Consider the following 15,822-nt stretch of genomic DNA (forward strand, 5'->3'; position numbering starts at 1 on the left):
TTGTCAGCAGTAATAGATGAGGGGCGGGGCTGACACCTCACACTATATACAGGTGGGTTGTCAGCAGTAATAGATGAGGGGCGGGGCTGACACCTCACACTATATACAGGCAGGTTGTCAGCAGTAATAGATGAGGGGCGGGGCTGACACCTCACACTATATACAGGCAGGTTGTCAGCAGTAATAGATGAGAGGCGGGGCTGACACCTCACACTATATACAGGCAGGTTGTCAGCAGTAATAGATGAGGGGCGGGGCTGACACCTCACACTATATACAGGCAGGTTGTCAGCAGTAATAGATGAGGGGCAGGGCTGACACCTCACACTATACAGGCAGGTTGTCAGCAGTAATAGATGAGGGGCGGGGCTGACACCTCACAGTATATACAGGCAGGTTGTCAGCAGTAATAGATGAGGGGCAGAGCTGACACCTCACACTATACAGGCAGGTTGTCAGCAGTAATAGATGAGGGGCGGGGCTGACACCACACTATATATACAGGCAGGTTGTCAGCAGTAATAGATGAGGGGCGGGGCTGACACCTCACACTATATACGGGCAGGTTGTCAGCAGTAATAGATGAGGGGCGGGGCTGACACCTCGCACTATATATACAGGTGGGTAGTCAGCAGTAATAGGTGAGGGGCGGGGCTGACACCTCACACTATATACAGGCGGGTTGTCAGCAGTAATAGATGAGGGGCGGGGCTGACACCTCACACTATATACAGGCAGGTTGTCAGCAGTAATAGGTGAGGGGCGGGGCTGACACCTCACACTATATACAGGCGGGTTGTCAGCAGTAATAGGTGAGGGGCGGGGCTGACACCTCACACTATATACAGGCAGGTTGTCAGCAGTAGTAGGTGATGGCTGGTGCTGGTATATGGGATATATCTATTTTCTGACTCCTCTCTGTCTTGTAGATAAGGACTTTAATGTGCGGCTGGAGACGGACCGCCGTTCGTACAGCGCGGGGGAGAGCGCGGAGCTGCGGTGCATTATTGAGGCGCAGAACGCCGCCGATCGGACATTTGCGGTGTCCTGGGCCTTTAACAGCTCATTGATGGCCAGTCTGAGCCCCGGCGGGGTGACCACCCTGACAGGAGACTACAGGAGACTACAGCCAGCGAGAGAGTCACGGGGAGCTGCGCGTGGCCCGGGACAGTGACAGCGTCTTCTCACTGCGGATCTACCGCCTGCGCCCCGAAGACAGCGGCAAATACAACTGCAGAGTGACCGAGAGAGAGCGCGCGGCGTCCGGAGAGATGGTGGACCGCGACAGCAAGAGGCCGAAGAACATCCCCATCACAGTGTCACTGCTGAGTAAGTCACCACCAGGGCCACAACGGTACAGCGGGGCTGCCATCGCACCCATATAACAAGACCCCAACCGCACGCACTGGTATACCAGGGCCGTCACCACACCGATACAGCGGGGCAACCATCGCACCCATAGAACAAAGCCCGAACCGCACCGGTTATAACGGGGCCACTGCCACACCGATACAGCGGGGCCGTCATCGCACCCATATAACAAGACCCCAACCGCACGCACTGGTATACCGGTGCCGTCACCACACCGGTACAGCGGGGCCGCCATCACACCCGTATAACCAGGCCCCAAAAGCATGCTCCGGTATACCGGGGCCGTCACCACACTGGTACAGCGGGGCAACCATCGCACCCATAGAACAAAGCCCGAACCGTACCGGTATAACGGGGCCGCCAATGCACCCATATAACAAAGCCCCAACTGCATCAGTATAACAGGGCCAAAGCCACACCAGTACAACTGGGCCGCCGATACGAGACCCTCACTGTACCCATATAACTGGACCCAAGCCACACTGGTATAATGGGGGCAACCAACGCACTGGTACAACGGTGCCCCAGTCACACCCGTATGATTGGGTTTGGGGCCCACTCTCCTCTCTTATATGGGTGTCTGCTCTCCTCTCCTGTGTGGGTGCAGCTTAGGGTCCACTCTCCTGTGTGGGTGTGATTTGGAACACTCTCCTTTGGGGGTGCGGGTTTGGTGCCCGCTCTCCTCTCCTCTCCTGTGTGGGTGCAGTTTGGGGGCCTCTCTCCTATGTGACTTTGGTTTGGTCCCCGCGCTCTCAGTGTGGCTGCGGTTTGGGGCCCGCACTCCTTTCCTGTGTGGCTGTGGTTTGGGGGCCTCTCTCCCTTTGTGGCTGTGGTTTGGGGCCCTCTCCTCTCCTTTGTGGCTGTGGTTTGGGGGCCTCTCTCCTTTGTGGCTGTGGTTTGGGGCCCTCTCCTCTCCTTTGTGGCTGTGGTTTGGGGGCCTCTCTCCCGTGTGGCTGTGGTTTGGGGCCCGCTCTGCTGTGTGGGTGTGGTTTGGGGCCCGCTCTCCTGTGAGGCTGTGGTTTGGGGCCCGCTCTCCTGTGTGGCTGTGGTTTGGGGCCCTCTCTCCTGTGTGGCTGTGGTTTGGGGCCCTCTCTCCTTTGTGGCTGTGGTTTGGAGCCCTCTCTCCGTGTGGCTGTGGTTTGGACCCGCTCTGCTGTGTGGGTGTGGTTTTGGGGCTCGCTCTCCTGTGAGGCTGTGGTTTGGGGCCCGCTCTCCTGTGAGGCTGTGGTTTGGGGCCCGCTCTCCTGTGAGGCTGTGGTTTGGGGCCTGCTCTCCTGTGAGGCTGTGGTTTGGGGCCCGCTCTCCTGTGTGGCTGTGGTTTGGGGCCCGCTCTCCTGTGTGGCTGTGGTTTGGGGCCCGCTCTCCTGTGTGGCTGTGGTTTGGGGCCCTCTCTCCTGTGTGGCTGTGGTTTGGGGCTCGCTCTCCTGTGTGGCTGTGGTTTCGGGGCCGCTTTCTATATTTTGGTTTGTGCTGGTTCCTCACGGTTCCCCTTTTTTGCAGGGACTTCGGTGACGGTGACGGTGGTGGCCAATTCCAGCTCTGTCCTGGAGGGCTCTGGCGTCTTCCTGACGTGCCTGGTGGCCTCGCTGTTTGGGCCGCAGAGCCGCATCTCTGCCTCTTGGCACCTCCTGGACTCGCAGACCCGCCAGAGGGAGGTGATCCAGCAGGATCGGGATGGAGTCACCTGGGCCAGCCAGGCCTACAGAGAACGGGCCAGTACCGGAGGTCTGCGCATGGTGAGGTCCGGCTCCGACACCTTCACCCTAGAGCTGGAGAGCAGCCAGCGCCAGGACGCCGGCTCGTACGAGTGCCGTGTAACGGAATGGTTGCCCAGTTATGACGGAGACTGGCAGCGGCTGGGCGAGAGATCCGCCAAGACCAGCGTGGATGTCACCGCACTGGGTGAGTCATAGTGGCCTCTGCTCCGGTCACAGCCAGAGCTGCGGTTCCTCCACACACCCTCACAGCTGACAGCCCCTAATTTGATGGGACATGTGACTGGAGCGTTGCGATGCCCCTGGTACGATAGATATAGCGGTGGTTCTATGTAGTCACTGGAGCCGCTCCGTGCCGCAATCTGACAGTATCACCGGGGGACAATGAGTGTAAGCGGCAGACGAGGCTGAGCGAGCGATGCCGACACCTCAGACACACCGCCATGTGACCAGAGACGGTAGAGCACTAGTGAGCCACAGCAGCACAGAGTATTTCAGCATATTGCCGGCATTTCCTGATTTTTCTCCTATCTCTTCCTCTAGAGACTGGTTTTTCGGTCATGGCCATTTCCCGCACCCCGGGCGTCAGCTACTATGACTCCTTTGACCTTCAGTGTATCCTGAAGCCTCACTATCCACCCTGGGTGGGCATCTCGGTGACCTGGCGATTCCAGCCGGCCAGCGGAGGGGACACCCACGACCTGGTGACGTTCAGCCGCTCCGGCGGGGTGCAGTGGGGAGAGCGGGCTGGAAACTTCCGAGGGCGCAGCATTGTGGAGAAAGCGGATTCCAGCCACAACGTGCGTCTGAGCGTGAGCCGGGCCAGCGAGTCCGAGGCCGGCAAGTACCAGTGCGTGGCCGAGCTGTGGAGGAGAGAAAACAATGGCAGCTGGAGCCGCCTGGCAGAGAGGGCATCCAACCTGCTGGAGATCCGAGTCCAGCGGCCAGGTGAGACCTCCGCCGTCACACAGCGGGGAGTGAAGTGCTGATGTAGCCGGGCGTGGCGCTCACCGTCAGACTGGTAAATCCAGATACACCCCCTCCGGAGACGGGAGAGAAGCCAAGCACAGTACATGTTAGAGGGGGTGACATCAGCACTCCTGGAACCGCAGACACCCTGCCCTACACAGTATATAATGCCCCACAGCTGCTACCTGTAACCGCAGACACCCTGCCCTACACCGTATATAATGCCCCACAGCTGCTACCTGTAACCGCAGACACCCTGCCCTACACAGTATATAATGCCCCACAGCTGCTACCTGTAACCGCAGACACCCTGCCCTACACAGTATATAATGCCCCACAGCTGCTACCTGTAACCGCAGACACCCTGCCCTACACAGTATATAATGCCCCACAGCTGCTACCTGTAACCGCAGACACCCTACCCTACACAGTATATAATGCCCCACAGCTGCTACCTGTAACTGCAGACACCCTGCCCTACACCGTATATAATGCCCCACATCTGCTACCTGTAACCGCAGACACCCTACCCTACACAGTATATAATGCCCCACAGCTGCTACCTGTAACCGCAGACACCCTACCCTACACAGTATATAATGCCCCACAGCTGCTACCTGTAACCGCAGACACCCTGCCCTACACAGTATATAATGCCCCACAGCTGCTACCTGTAACCGCAGACACCCTGCCCTACACCGTATATAATGCCCCACAGCTGCTACCTGTAACCGCAGACACCCTGCCCTACACAGTATATAATGCCCCACAGCTGAGACCTGTAACCGCAGACACCCTGCCCTACACAGTATATAATGCCCCACAGCTGCTACCTGTAACTGCAGACACCCTGCCCTACACAGTATATAATGCCCCACAGCTGCTACCTGTAACCGCAGACAACCTGCCCTACACAGTATATAATGCCCCACAGCTGCTACCTGTAACCGCAGACACCCTGCCCTACACAGTATATAATGCCCCACAGCTGCTACCTGTAACCGCAGACACCCTGCCCTACACAGTATATAATGCCCCACAGCTGCTACCTGTAACCGCAGACACCCTGCCCTACACAGTATATAATGCCCCACAGCTGCTACCTGTAACCGCAGACACCCTGCCCTACACCGTATATAATGCCCAACAGCTGCTACCTGTAACCGCAGACACCCTACCCTACACCGTATATAATGCCCCACAGCTGCTACCTGTAACCGCAGACACCCTGCCCTACACCGTATATAATGCCCAACAGCTGCTACCTGTAACTGCAGACACCCTGCCCTACACCGTATATAATGCCCCACAGCTGAGACCTGTAACCGCAGACACCCTGCCCTACACAGTATATAATGCCCCACAGCTGAGACCTGTAACCGCAGACACCCTGCCCTACACCGTATATAATGCCCCACAGCTGAGACCTGTAACCGCAGACACCCTGCCCTACACAGTATATAATGCCCCACAGCTGCTACCTGTAACCGCAGACACCCTGCCCTACACAGTATATAATGCCCCACAGCTGCTACCTGTAACCGCAGACACCCTGCCCTACACAGTATATAATGCCCCACAGCTGCTACCTGGAACCGCAGACACCCTGCCCTACACAGTATATAATGCCCCACAGCTGCTACCTGTAACTGCAGACACCCTGCCCTACACAGTATATAATGCCCCACAGCTGCTACCTGTAACCGCAGACACCCTGCCCTACACAGTATATAATGCCCCACAGCTGCTACCTGTAACCGCACACACCCTACCCTACACCATATATAATGCCCCACAGCTGCTACCTGTAACCGCAGACACCCTGCCCTACACCGTATATAATGCCCCACAGCTGCTACCTGTAACCGCAGACACCCTACCCTACACAGTATATAATGCCCCACAGCTGCTACCTGTAACCGCAGACACCCTGCCCTACACAGTATATAATGCCCCACAGCTGCTACCTGTAACCGCAGACACCCTGCCCTACACAGTATATAATGCCCCACAGCTGCTACCTGTAACCGCAGACACCCTGCCCTACACAGTATATAATGCCCCACAGCTGCTACCTGTAACCGCAGACACCCTGCCCTACACAGTATATAATGCCCCACAGCTGCTACCTGTAACCGCAGACACCCTGCCCTACACCGTATATAATGCCCCACAGCTGCTACCTGTAACCGCAGACACCCTGCCCTACACAGTATATAATGCCCCACAGCTGCTACCTGTAACCGCAGACACCCTGCCCTACACAGTATATAATGCCCCACAGCTGCTACCTGTAACCGCAGACACCCTGCCCTACACCGTATATAATGCCCCACAGCTGCTACCTGGAACCGCAGACACCCTGCCCTACACCGTATATAATGCCCCACAGCTAATGGCTGCCTCCATCATGTTCCTCCATCCCCCTCCCCGCCAGTGGCTCCCATTCTATGTCACCCCTTCCGTCTCCCCTTCATATCTGCTGTCCCTTCAGTCCTTCCCCCTCCCCCTTCATATCTGCTGTCCCTTCAGTCTTTCCCCCACACCCTTAGTCTCTGCCCCCCCTTCCATCTCTCACCCCCTAAGCTGTCCCTTCCGTTCCCCCCCCCCCCCTCCGTGCTAACTCTTCAGTCTCCCCCTCCCTGTCTGTGCCTGCCCTTCCATCTCTACCCACCTCTATGTGCCACTCCTTCTGTCTCTTCCCCTCTGTCCGTGCCAAACCTTTCATCTCTCCATCCCCCGCAGCCCCTTCTATCTCTTCCCTCCCTTTCTGTGCTGCCTCTTCCATTTCTCCTCTCCATATTGCCCTTACCGTCCCCCCCCCCCCCGCGTGCTGCTCCTTTCATTCTAACCCCATACCGCTCCTTCTGTCCCCCCATCAATTCCACCTTTAACTTTCATGCCCGTCTGTCCTACCCCTCCTGTCTCCCCCTTTCTCTGTGCCGCTTCCTTCCTCCGCCTCTATGCTATCCCTTTTGTCTCTTAAGGTACCGTCACACATAACGAGATCGCTAGCGAGATCGCAGCTGAGTCACGGTTTTGGTGACGCAGTAGCGATCCCGTTAGCGATCTCGTTATGTGTGACACCTACCAGCGATCAGGCCCCTGCTGTGAGGTCGCCGGTCGTTGCAGAATGGTCCAGGCCATTTTCTTCAAAGGCGATGTCCTGCTGGGTAGGACGCATCGCTGTGTTTGACACTGTGTGACAGGGTCACAGTGACTGCCGAGATCGTTATACTGGTCGCTACTGCGACCTGTATTGTTCCTGCATCGCTGGTAAGATCTGACTGTGTGACATCTCACCTGCGACCTCCCAGCGACTTACCAGCGATCCCTATCCGGTCGCATCGTTTTCGGGATCGCTGGTCAGTCGTTGTGTGACTGGGCCGTTATCCTCTCTTTGTGCTGCCCTTTCAATTTTCCTCGCTCCCTCCCCTCTGCCGCAACCACTATTTCTCCCCCTTCCCCATGACGTGCCCCTTCCATCTCCCGTATCCCTCTGTGCCACCCCTTCCGTCTCCTGTATCCCTCTGGCCCCTTCCGTCTCCTGTATCCCTCTGGCCCCTTCCATCTCCTGTATCCCTCTGGCCCCTTCCATCTCCCGTATCCCTCTGTGCCGCTGCCCGTTCTGTCTCCCCCTCTCTCTGTGCCGCCCTTGCCATCTCTCCACCTTTCTCTATGTGACGCCGCCCCTTCCGTCTCTCCCCTTCCTCTGTGCCGCCCCTTCAGTCTCTCCCCTTCCTCTGTGCCGCCCCTTTCCGTCTCTCCCCTTCCTCTGTGCCGCCCCTTCCGTCTCTCCACCTCTGTGCCGCCCCTTCCGTCTCTCCACCTCTCTGTGCCGCCCCTTCCGTCTCTCCACCTCTCTGTGCCGCCCCTTCCGGCTCCCGTATCCCTCTGTGCCGCCCCTTCCGGCTCCCATATCCCTCTGTGCCGCTGCCCGTTCTGTCTCCCCCTCTCTCTGTGCCGCCCTTGCCATCTCTCCACCTTTCTCTATGTGACGCCGCCCCTTCCGTCTCTCCCCTTCCTCTGTGCCGCCCCTTCAGTCTCTCCCCTTCCTCTGTGCCGCCCCTTTCCGTCTCTCCCCTTCCTCTGTGCCGCCCCTTCCGTCTCTCCACCTCTGTGCCGCCCCTTCCGTCTCTCCACCTCTGTGCCGCCCCTTCCGTCTCTCCACCTCTGTGCCGCCCATTCCGTCTCTCCACCTCTCTGTGCCGCCCCTTCCGTCTCTCCACCTCTCTGTGCCGCCCCTTCCGGCTCCCGTATCCCTCTGTGCCGCCCCTTCCGGCTCCCATATCCCTCTGTGCCGCTGCCCGTTCTGTCTCCCCCTCTCTCTGTGCCGCCCTTGCCATCTCTCCACCTTTCTCTATGTGACGCCGCCCCTTCCGTCTCCCCCTTCCTCTGTGCCGCCCTTCTATCTCTCCACCTTTCTCTATGTGACGCCGCCCCTTCCGTCTCCCCCTTCCTCTGTGCCGCCCTTCTATCTCTCCACCTCTCTATGGCTCCCCTTCCGTCTCTCCTCTTCCTCTGTGGCTCCCCTTCCGTCTCTTCACCTCTCTGTGGCTCCCCTTCCGTCTCTCCACCTCTCTGTGCCGCCCCTTCCGTCTCTCCACCTTTCTGTGCCGCCCCTTCCGTCTCTCCACCTCTCTGTGCCGCCCCTTCCGTCTCTCCACCTCTCTGTGCCGCCCCTTCCGTCTCCACCTCTCTGTGCCGCCCCTTTTGTCTCTCCACCTCTCTGTGCCGCCCCTTTTGTCTCTCCACCTCTCTGTGCCGCCCCTTTTGTGTCTCCACCTCTCTGTGCCGCCCCTTTTGTCTCTCCACCTCTCTGTGCCGCCCCTTCCGTCTCTCCACCTCTCTGTGCCGCCCCTTCCGTCTCTCCACCTCTCTGTGCCGCCCCTTCCGTCTCTCCACCTCTCTGTGCCGCCCCTTCCGTCTCTCCACCTCTCTGTGCCGCCCCTTCCGTCTCTCCACCTCTCTGTGCCGCCCCTTCCGTCTCTCCACCTTTCTGTGCCGCCCCTTCCGTCTCTCCACCTCTCTGTGCCGCCCCTTCCGTCTCTCCACCTCTCTGTGCCGCCCCTTCCGTCTCTCCACCTCTCTGTGCCGCCCCTTCAGTCTCTCCACCTCTCTGTGCCGCCCCTTCCGTCTCTCCACCTCTCTGGGCCGCCCCTTCCGTCTCCCGTATCCCTCTGGGCAGCCCCTTCCGTCTCCCGTATCCCTCTGGGCAGCCCCTTCCGTCTCCCGTATCCCTCTGGGCAGCCCCTTCCGTCTCCCGTATCCCTCTGGGCAGCCCCTTCCGTCTCCCGTATCCCTCTGGGCAGCCCCTTCCGTCTCCCGTATCCCTCTGGACAGCCCCTTCCGTCTCTCCCCTTCCGTCTCCCGTATCCCTCTGGGCAGCCAGTGATAGTGTTCCCCTTGAATGTCTCGGTTCTGCCTTACGTATTCATTGCTCTGCCCCAGGAGAGATATTCATAATTATTACAGAAATGGATAAGCCCCGCCCATGAGTATGGCTGCACGCTTTCCAGACTCGCTCAGGTCTGTGCAGGGATTGCTGCTAGGGTCTATTTGTGGTGACCTCCTGTATATAGGGTCATCCTGAAGGAGGGGGGAGTAAACTTCACCTATAGAGATCCTGCGGTCTGGTGGTGGTCTCGCTGTCATTGGGGTCAGGTTACATGGCGCTCAGTGCCTCATTTGCATATTTTCTCCCGTTGCCTTCTGGTCCTGCTGCCTCTCGGTAACATGAGACGTGGTTGAGGTCTGTATATTCTGATCTTTTTTTTTTTTTGCGCTGTCCTCTGCCCGTACGCCCACTCCTCGGGACTCTGTGCCTGTGGTTTCCCTGGAAACGCATGTCTCCTTAGTAACGGTTGCCTAGGAGGAGGGTAATCTGAGTCTTTGGGTCCCGGTATCAATCGGGAAAAGTAGAAGTAGGGCAATGGGAGCAAAGAGAAAAGAAGATGAAGCGATGAGCGGGCGCCAAGAGAGGATGAGGAGGGGGACTACAGTGAAGTTTCCCTAGCAGTGCTGACCCCCACCACAAGGTCACCCCGGCCCCCTGCTCCACCTGCTGCAAGGTCCTCCTGTCTCACTCACTGCTATTAGGTGTCCCCACCTCCCCTCCACCTGCCGCGAGGCCCTCTCACGTCCCCCTCCACCTGCCGCGAGGCCCTCTCACGTCCCCCAACCACCTGCCGCGAGGTCGCCCCACGTCCCCCTCCACCTGCCGCGAGGTCGCCCCACGTCCCCCTCCACCTGTCGCGAGGTCGCCCCACGTCCCCCTCCACCTGTCGCGAGGTCGCCCCACGTCCCCCTCCACCTGTCGCGAGGTCGCCCCACGTCCCCCTCCACCTGTCGCGAGGTCGCCCCACGTCCCCCTCCACCTGTCGCGAGGTCGCCCCACGTCCCCCTCCACCTGTCGCGAGGTCGCCCCACGTCCCCCTCCACCTGTCGCGAGGTCGCCCCACGTCCCCCTCCACCTGTCGCGAGGTCGCCCCACGTCCCCCTCCACCTGTCGCGAGGTCGCCCCACGTCCCCCTCCACCTGTCGCGAGGTCGCCCCACGTCCCCCTCCACCTGTCGCGAGGTCGCCCCACGTCCCCCTCCACCTGTCGCGAGGCCCTCCCACGTCCCCCTCCACCTGTCGCGAGGCCCTCCCACGTCCCCCTCCACCTGTCGCGAGGCCCTCCCACGTCCCCCTCCACCTGCCGCGAGGCCCTCCCACGTCCCCCTCCACCTGCCGCGAGGCCCTCCCACGTCCCCCTCCACCTGTCGCGAGGTCGCCCCACGTCCCCCTCCACCTGTCGCGAGGTCGCCCCACGTCCCCCTCCACCTGTCGCGAGGCCCTCCCACGTCCCCCTCCACCTGTCGCGAGGCCCTCCCACGTCCCCCTCCACCTGCCGCGAGGCCCTCCCACGTCCCCCTCCACCTGCCGCGAGGCCCTCCCACGTCCCCCTCCACCTGCCGCGAGGCCCTCCCACGTCCCCCTCCACCTGCCGCGAGGCCCTCCCACGTCCCCCTCCACCTGCCGCGAGGCCCTCCCACGTCCCCCTCCACCTGCCGCGAGGCCCTCCCACGTCCCCCTCCACCTGCCGCGAGGCCCTCCCACGTCCCCCTCCACCTGTCGCGAGGTCGCCCCACGTCCCCCTCCACCTGTCGCGAGGTCGCCCCACGTCCCCCTCCCGCGAGGTGGCTCGGGTCTGCAGCGAGGGCTCGGTGGGGTAGGAACGATGGTTCTCACAGTCATCTCTTGTCTTTCAGTACCACGACTGCAGGTCAGTAAGGGGCAGCGCTCGGTGGCGGTGCTGGAGGGATCGGCGGTGACCCTGTCCTGTACGGTGCGGGCTCAGAGCAGCCCCGATGCCCGATTTTCAGTGCTGTGGTTTGCACAAGAGCCCTCGGGGACAGATGGGAAACTGATTGTTCGCAGCGGTACTGGCATGGAGTACGGCACCTATGCCGAGGAAGCGGATCTGAAGGACCGACTGCAGCTGGAGGAGCTGACCCCCGGTCACTACACCCTCACCCTGCTGGGGGCACGACTGGAGGATAGCGGAGGCTACTACTGCCAGGTGGAGGAGTGGGTGCTGGACCCCAACCAGGCCTGGTACCAGCTGGCCAAGGACGCATCCGAACTGACAGAGGTCACCGTGAAAATGCCAGGTGAGGCGCAGGCGGTGGGCACAGACTGGTGGTGGCACGGTGTGTAGTGGTGGGTAGACACTGGGGGTGGGACAAAATATTGGGTGGAGTAAATAAGTACAAATGAAGAACAGTCCGGGGGGCACTGGTAGTGGGGTTTGCTTGACAGTAAAGGGGCACTGTAGGGTGGCAGAGACCCAGCGGGGAAGGTTACATGCTAATTATGGGAGGTGGCACCAGTTGGCGGCTTACGAGGTGGGGTCTGACCCGTGTGCCCCTTCTCTTCCGCAGATAGCAACCTGCAGGTGGATCCGCTCCCCCGGAATCTTTCCTCCCTGGAGGGGGACAGCTTCGCGGTGACGTGCCGGGTGTTGAACCGTACGCGGCCGCAGTCTCGCCTGTCCCTGGAGTGGCTGGTCTGGAGGGCAGGGGAGCCGGAGAGGAGGACGGTGACGCGGTTTTCTCCAGACGGCATGACTCTGCCCCCCGCTGATGAGGACGGAGGGAGCTGGGAGCAGCCGAGCCGCCTCCACCTGTGGCAGCCGTCGCCCGGGCTCTACACCCTCACCCTGCACCGGGCCGAGGAGCAGGACAGCGGGGCCTACAGCTGCCGGGTGCAGGAATGGCTGCAGGACCCCCGGGGACACTGGTACAAGCGGGCAGACGAGCGCTCAGCCGCCACCTACGTCAGTGTGCGGCGCCCCGGTGAGTGCCACATCTGTGTAACCTCCCTCCTGATCTGGTACAATGTGTCAGCCATTCATCATGCGAGGATACATTGTAGCAGCGCCTCAGCTGTGAGGACGGACGGATGTGCAACCATTGGATGTAGACCACGGTCCATTCACTGACCGCAAACCGTGCCCTTGTGTACCGGACAGAATCGTCCATTACCGGGTGATTAACCCTGTGTTGTTTCCCCACAGATGCGGACCTGCAGCTGGACACTGCGCCCCAAAATGTCTCGGTGCAGGACGGCGGCCATTTTTCTCTGGACTGCACTATCCTGTCGCGCTCTGTGCCCGGCTCGCAGCTGGCGGTGTCCTGGTCACTTCTCAGTGGCAGTCGGGGGGCGGAGGCCATTCTGACCACTGACCGCTCGGGTGTGTGGAGCCCGCTCACCCCACGCTGGGAGGGTCGTCTGCAGCAGATCCAGCTCTCGCCCACCATGTACAAGCTGAGGGTCCCGCAGGCCGGGCAGACCGACACCGGCAACTACACCTGCTCCGTCCAGGAATGGATGATGGGGCCCCGCGGGGACTGGTACCTGCTGGCACAGGACGAAAGCCTGGTAGGATGGGTCACCGTGCAGGGCAAGGGTAAGTAACAAGTACAGGGGGTCTACCGGGGCTTTATCTGCTGCATCCACCTCCAGAGCTGCACTCACTATTCTGCTATTATATTATGTCTTATCCTCCAGAGCTGCACTCACTATTCTGCTATTATATTATGTCTTATCCTCCAGAGCTGCACTCACTATTCTGCTATTATATTATGTCTTATCCTCCAGAGCTGCACTCACTATTCTGCTATTACATCAGGTCTTATCCTCCAGTCACCTGCAGAGCTGCACTCACTATTCTGCTATTATATTATGTCTTATCCTCCAGAGCTGCACTCACTATTCTGCCATTATATTATGTCTTATCCTCCAGAGCTGCACTCACTATTCTGCTGTTACATCATGTCTTATCCTCCAGAGCTGCAGTCATTATTCTGCTGTTACATCGTGTCTTATCCTCCAGTCACTTCCAGAGCTGCACTCACTAGTCTACTGTTACATCGTGTCTTATCCTCCAGTCAGTTCCAGAGCTGCAGTCACTAGTCTACTGTTACATTGTATCCTATCCTCCGGTTACCTCCAGAGCTGTATTCTTATTTACTGTTACAGGCAAAACTAAGCTGCGCTGTTCTGACTCTCAGCCCTGTACAGGGAATCGGCAGATCTGTGACTGCAGCTTTTGACATATTTGGAGTAGAGAGGTGAAGCACATTCCCTCCATGTCGTCTTGTGCCCAGCCGCTTGTATGTGATTAGTGTTCTTTCTCCTAGATCTCGTGCTCCAGCACTTGTATCTCATTGATGATCTTTCTCCTAGGTCTCGTGCCTGGGCACTTGTATTTCATTGATGATCTTTTTCTTAGGTCTCGTGCCCGGGCACTTGCATTTCATTGATGTTCTTTCTCCTAGGTCTCGTGCCTGGGCACTTGTATCTCATCGATGATCTTTCTCCTAGGTCTTGTGCCCCAGCACTTGTATCTGATTGGTGTTCTTTCTCCTAGGTCTCGTGCCCGGGGACTTGCATTTCATTGATGATCTTTTTCCTAGGTCTCGTGCCCGAGCACTTGCATTTCATTGATGTTCTTTCTCCTAGGTCTTGTGCCTGGGCACTTGTATCTCATCGATGATCTTTCTCCTAGGTCTTGTGCCCCAGCACTTGTATCTGATTGGTGTTCTTTCTCCTAGGTCTTGTGCCCCAGCACTTGTATCTCTTCGATGTTCTTTCTCCTAGGTCTCGTGCCCCAGCACTTGTATCTGATTGGTGTTCTTTCTTCCGCAGAGTCCACACTGCAGTCGGTCATCTGCTCCAATGACGCGCTCTTCTACCTGGTCTTCTTCTACCCCTTCCCCATTTTCGGCATCCTCATCATCACCATCTTGCTCGTCAGGTTCCGCAGCCGACCGTCCAGTAAGACCGGCGAGGGGAAGAACGGCGTGCCGCTGCTGTGGATCAAGGAGCCGCACCTGAATTATTCTCCCACCTGCCTGGAGCCGCCCGTGCTCAGCATCCACCCGGGCACCATTGACTAGAGCCGCAGTGCCAGCTCTGACAGCCACACTCATTTCAGCCAAGGGGACAGTGGGCAGAGCGAGCCCGGACGGGGGCATCTGTGCTGGCACTGGAACGTTTCCCCTGGACTCCGCCAAAGCTTTGTATATCTGCTCCGCCGGCCCCCGCCGCACCCTCTGTAGGACCGAGGCTTCTGGGACAATGTCCAACGCCAACATGGCTTGTGCCACCTTTGTGAGATGAGGCGCTGGCACTGCCCCTGCTCTGGCAGCGGGGGAGGGGAGGGCATGGACTCCAGCCGCAAGAGATTGTATCATTTCTATAGAAGTGCATTTCACCCACTACAGACTGTGGCCCCGAGGGCCCCCCGGGACGCACTGGTCTCCCCGCCTCTAGGTGGGCACAGACTAAGTACATTGTATGTGCCCGCTCTGCCCATGGATGGTATTTTATACGTCTCGTTTTTAACCCTTGATATTTCTGTATGTTTCTTTGTTGCACTGTTGGATTATGGATCGATGCTTGACCGTGGCACCGCCTGAAGGACCGAACTTGTAATATTACACTCCAGGAGTGAAAGTGTTAATTTGTGGGCCTCAGATGGTCAGGTACCCCAATCTTCCTCCCCGAGTGCCCACAAGGCAGCCATCTTGAATCCAGTGGCACAGGATGACTCAGGAATGGGACACAGCAGTTGGTTTTGTACATAGGCGCCCCCTGCTGGACACCGTCTTCCTTTTTATAAAGTCCTGCTTCCTCATTAAACTTCCGGTCACTGGGTGTGAAATGGTTACTAAAGGACTGGCCCACGCGGCCTGAGCGAGACCGCTGCGCACGCGGCCTGAGCGACACTGCTGCGCACCCATCTCCGCCAACTTGTGATATGTTGCACTGAGCTTGTTTTATATGATCTTTATTTGACAGTAAAGTCCGTGTTCTGTTACCGTCTCGTCTACGGGTGATTACTACAAGAGCAGCCAGGGGGGCAATCTGATGTGCGTGAGCGGCCAGGGAAGGGGGGGGACGTCTCAGCGTGCGTGAGCGGCCAGGGAAGGGGGGGGGACGACTCAGCGTGCGTGAGCAGCCAGGGAAGGGGGGACGACTCGGCGTGCGTGAGCGGCCAGGGAAGGGGGGGGGACGACTCAGCGTGCGTGAGCGGCCAGGGAAGGGGGAACGACTCGGCGTGCGTGAGCGGCCAGGGAAGGGGGGGACGACTCGGCGTGTGTGAGCGTCCAGGGAAGGGGGGGACGACTCGGCGTGTGTGAGCGTCCAGGGAAGGGGGGGACGACTCGGCGTGCGTGAGCGGCCAGGGAAGGGGGGGACGACTTAGTGTGCATGAGCG

At 59.1% G+C, this 15,822-nt stretch overlaps 1 protein-coding gene across 1 annotated transcript in view; it reads left to right on the forward strand.

The window, feature by feature from the left end:
* The window catches only part of LOC142290816 (immunoglobulin superfamily member 3-like), a 48,585-nt gene extending 33,162 nt beyond the window's left edge, over positions 1-15,423 (forward strand). Inside the window, 8 exon segments of the mRNA XM_075334833.1 lie at positions 930-1,123; positions 1,125-1,329; positions 2,872-3,273; positions 3,630-4,034; positions 11,309-11,710; positions 11,981-12,394; positions 12,616-13,008; positions 14,250-15,423. Coding sequence (XP_075190948.1) covers positions 930-1,123; positions 1,125-1,329; positions 2,872-3,273; positions 3,630-4,034; positions 11,309-11,710; positions 11,981-12,394; positions 12,616-13,008; positions 14,250-14,500 — 2,666 coding nt within the window. The 3' untranslated portion in view covers positions 14,501-15,423.
* The last annotated feature ends 399 nt before the right edge of the window (positions 15,424-15,822 follow it).

The sequence above is a fragment of the Anomaloglossus baeobatrachus genome, chromosome 2 (assembly GCF_048569485.1).
Source record: "Anomaloglossus baeobatrachus isolate aAnoBae1 chromosome 2, aAnoBae1.hap1, whole genome shotgun sequence".
In the NCBI taxonomy this organism is placed as follows: Eukaryota; Metazoa; Chordata; class Amphibia; order Anura; family Aromobatidae; genus Anomaloglossus; species Anomaloglossus baeobatrachus.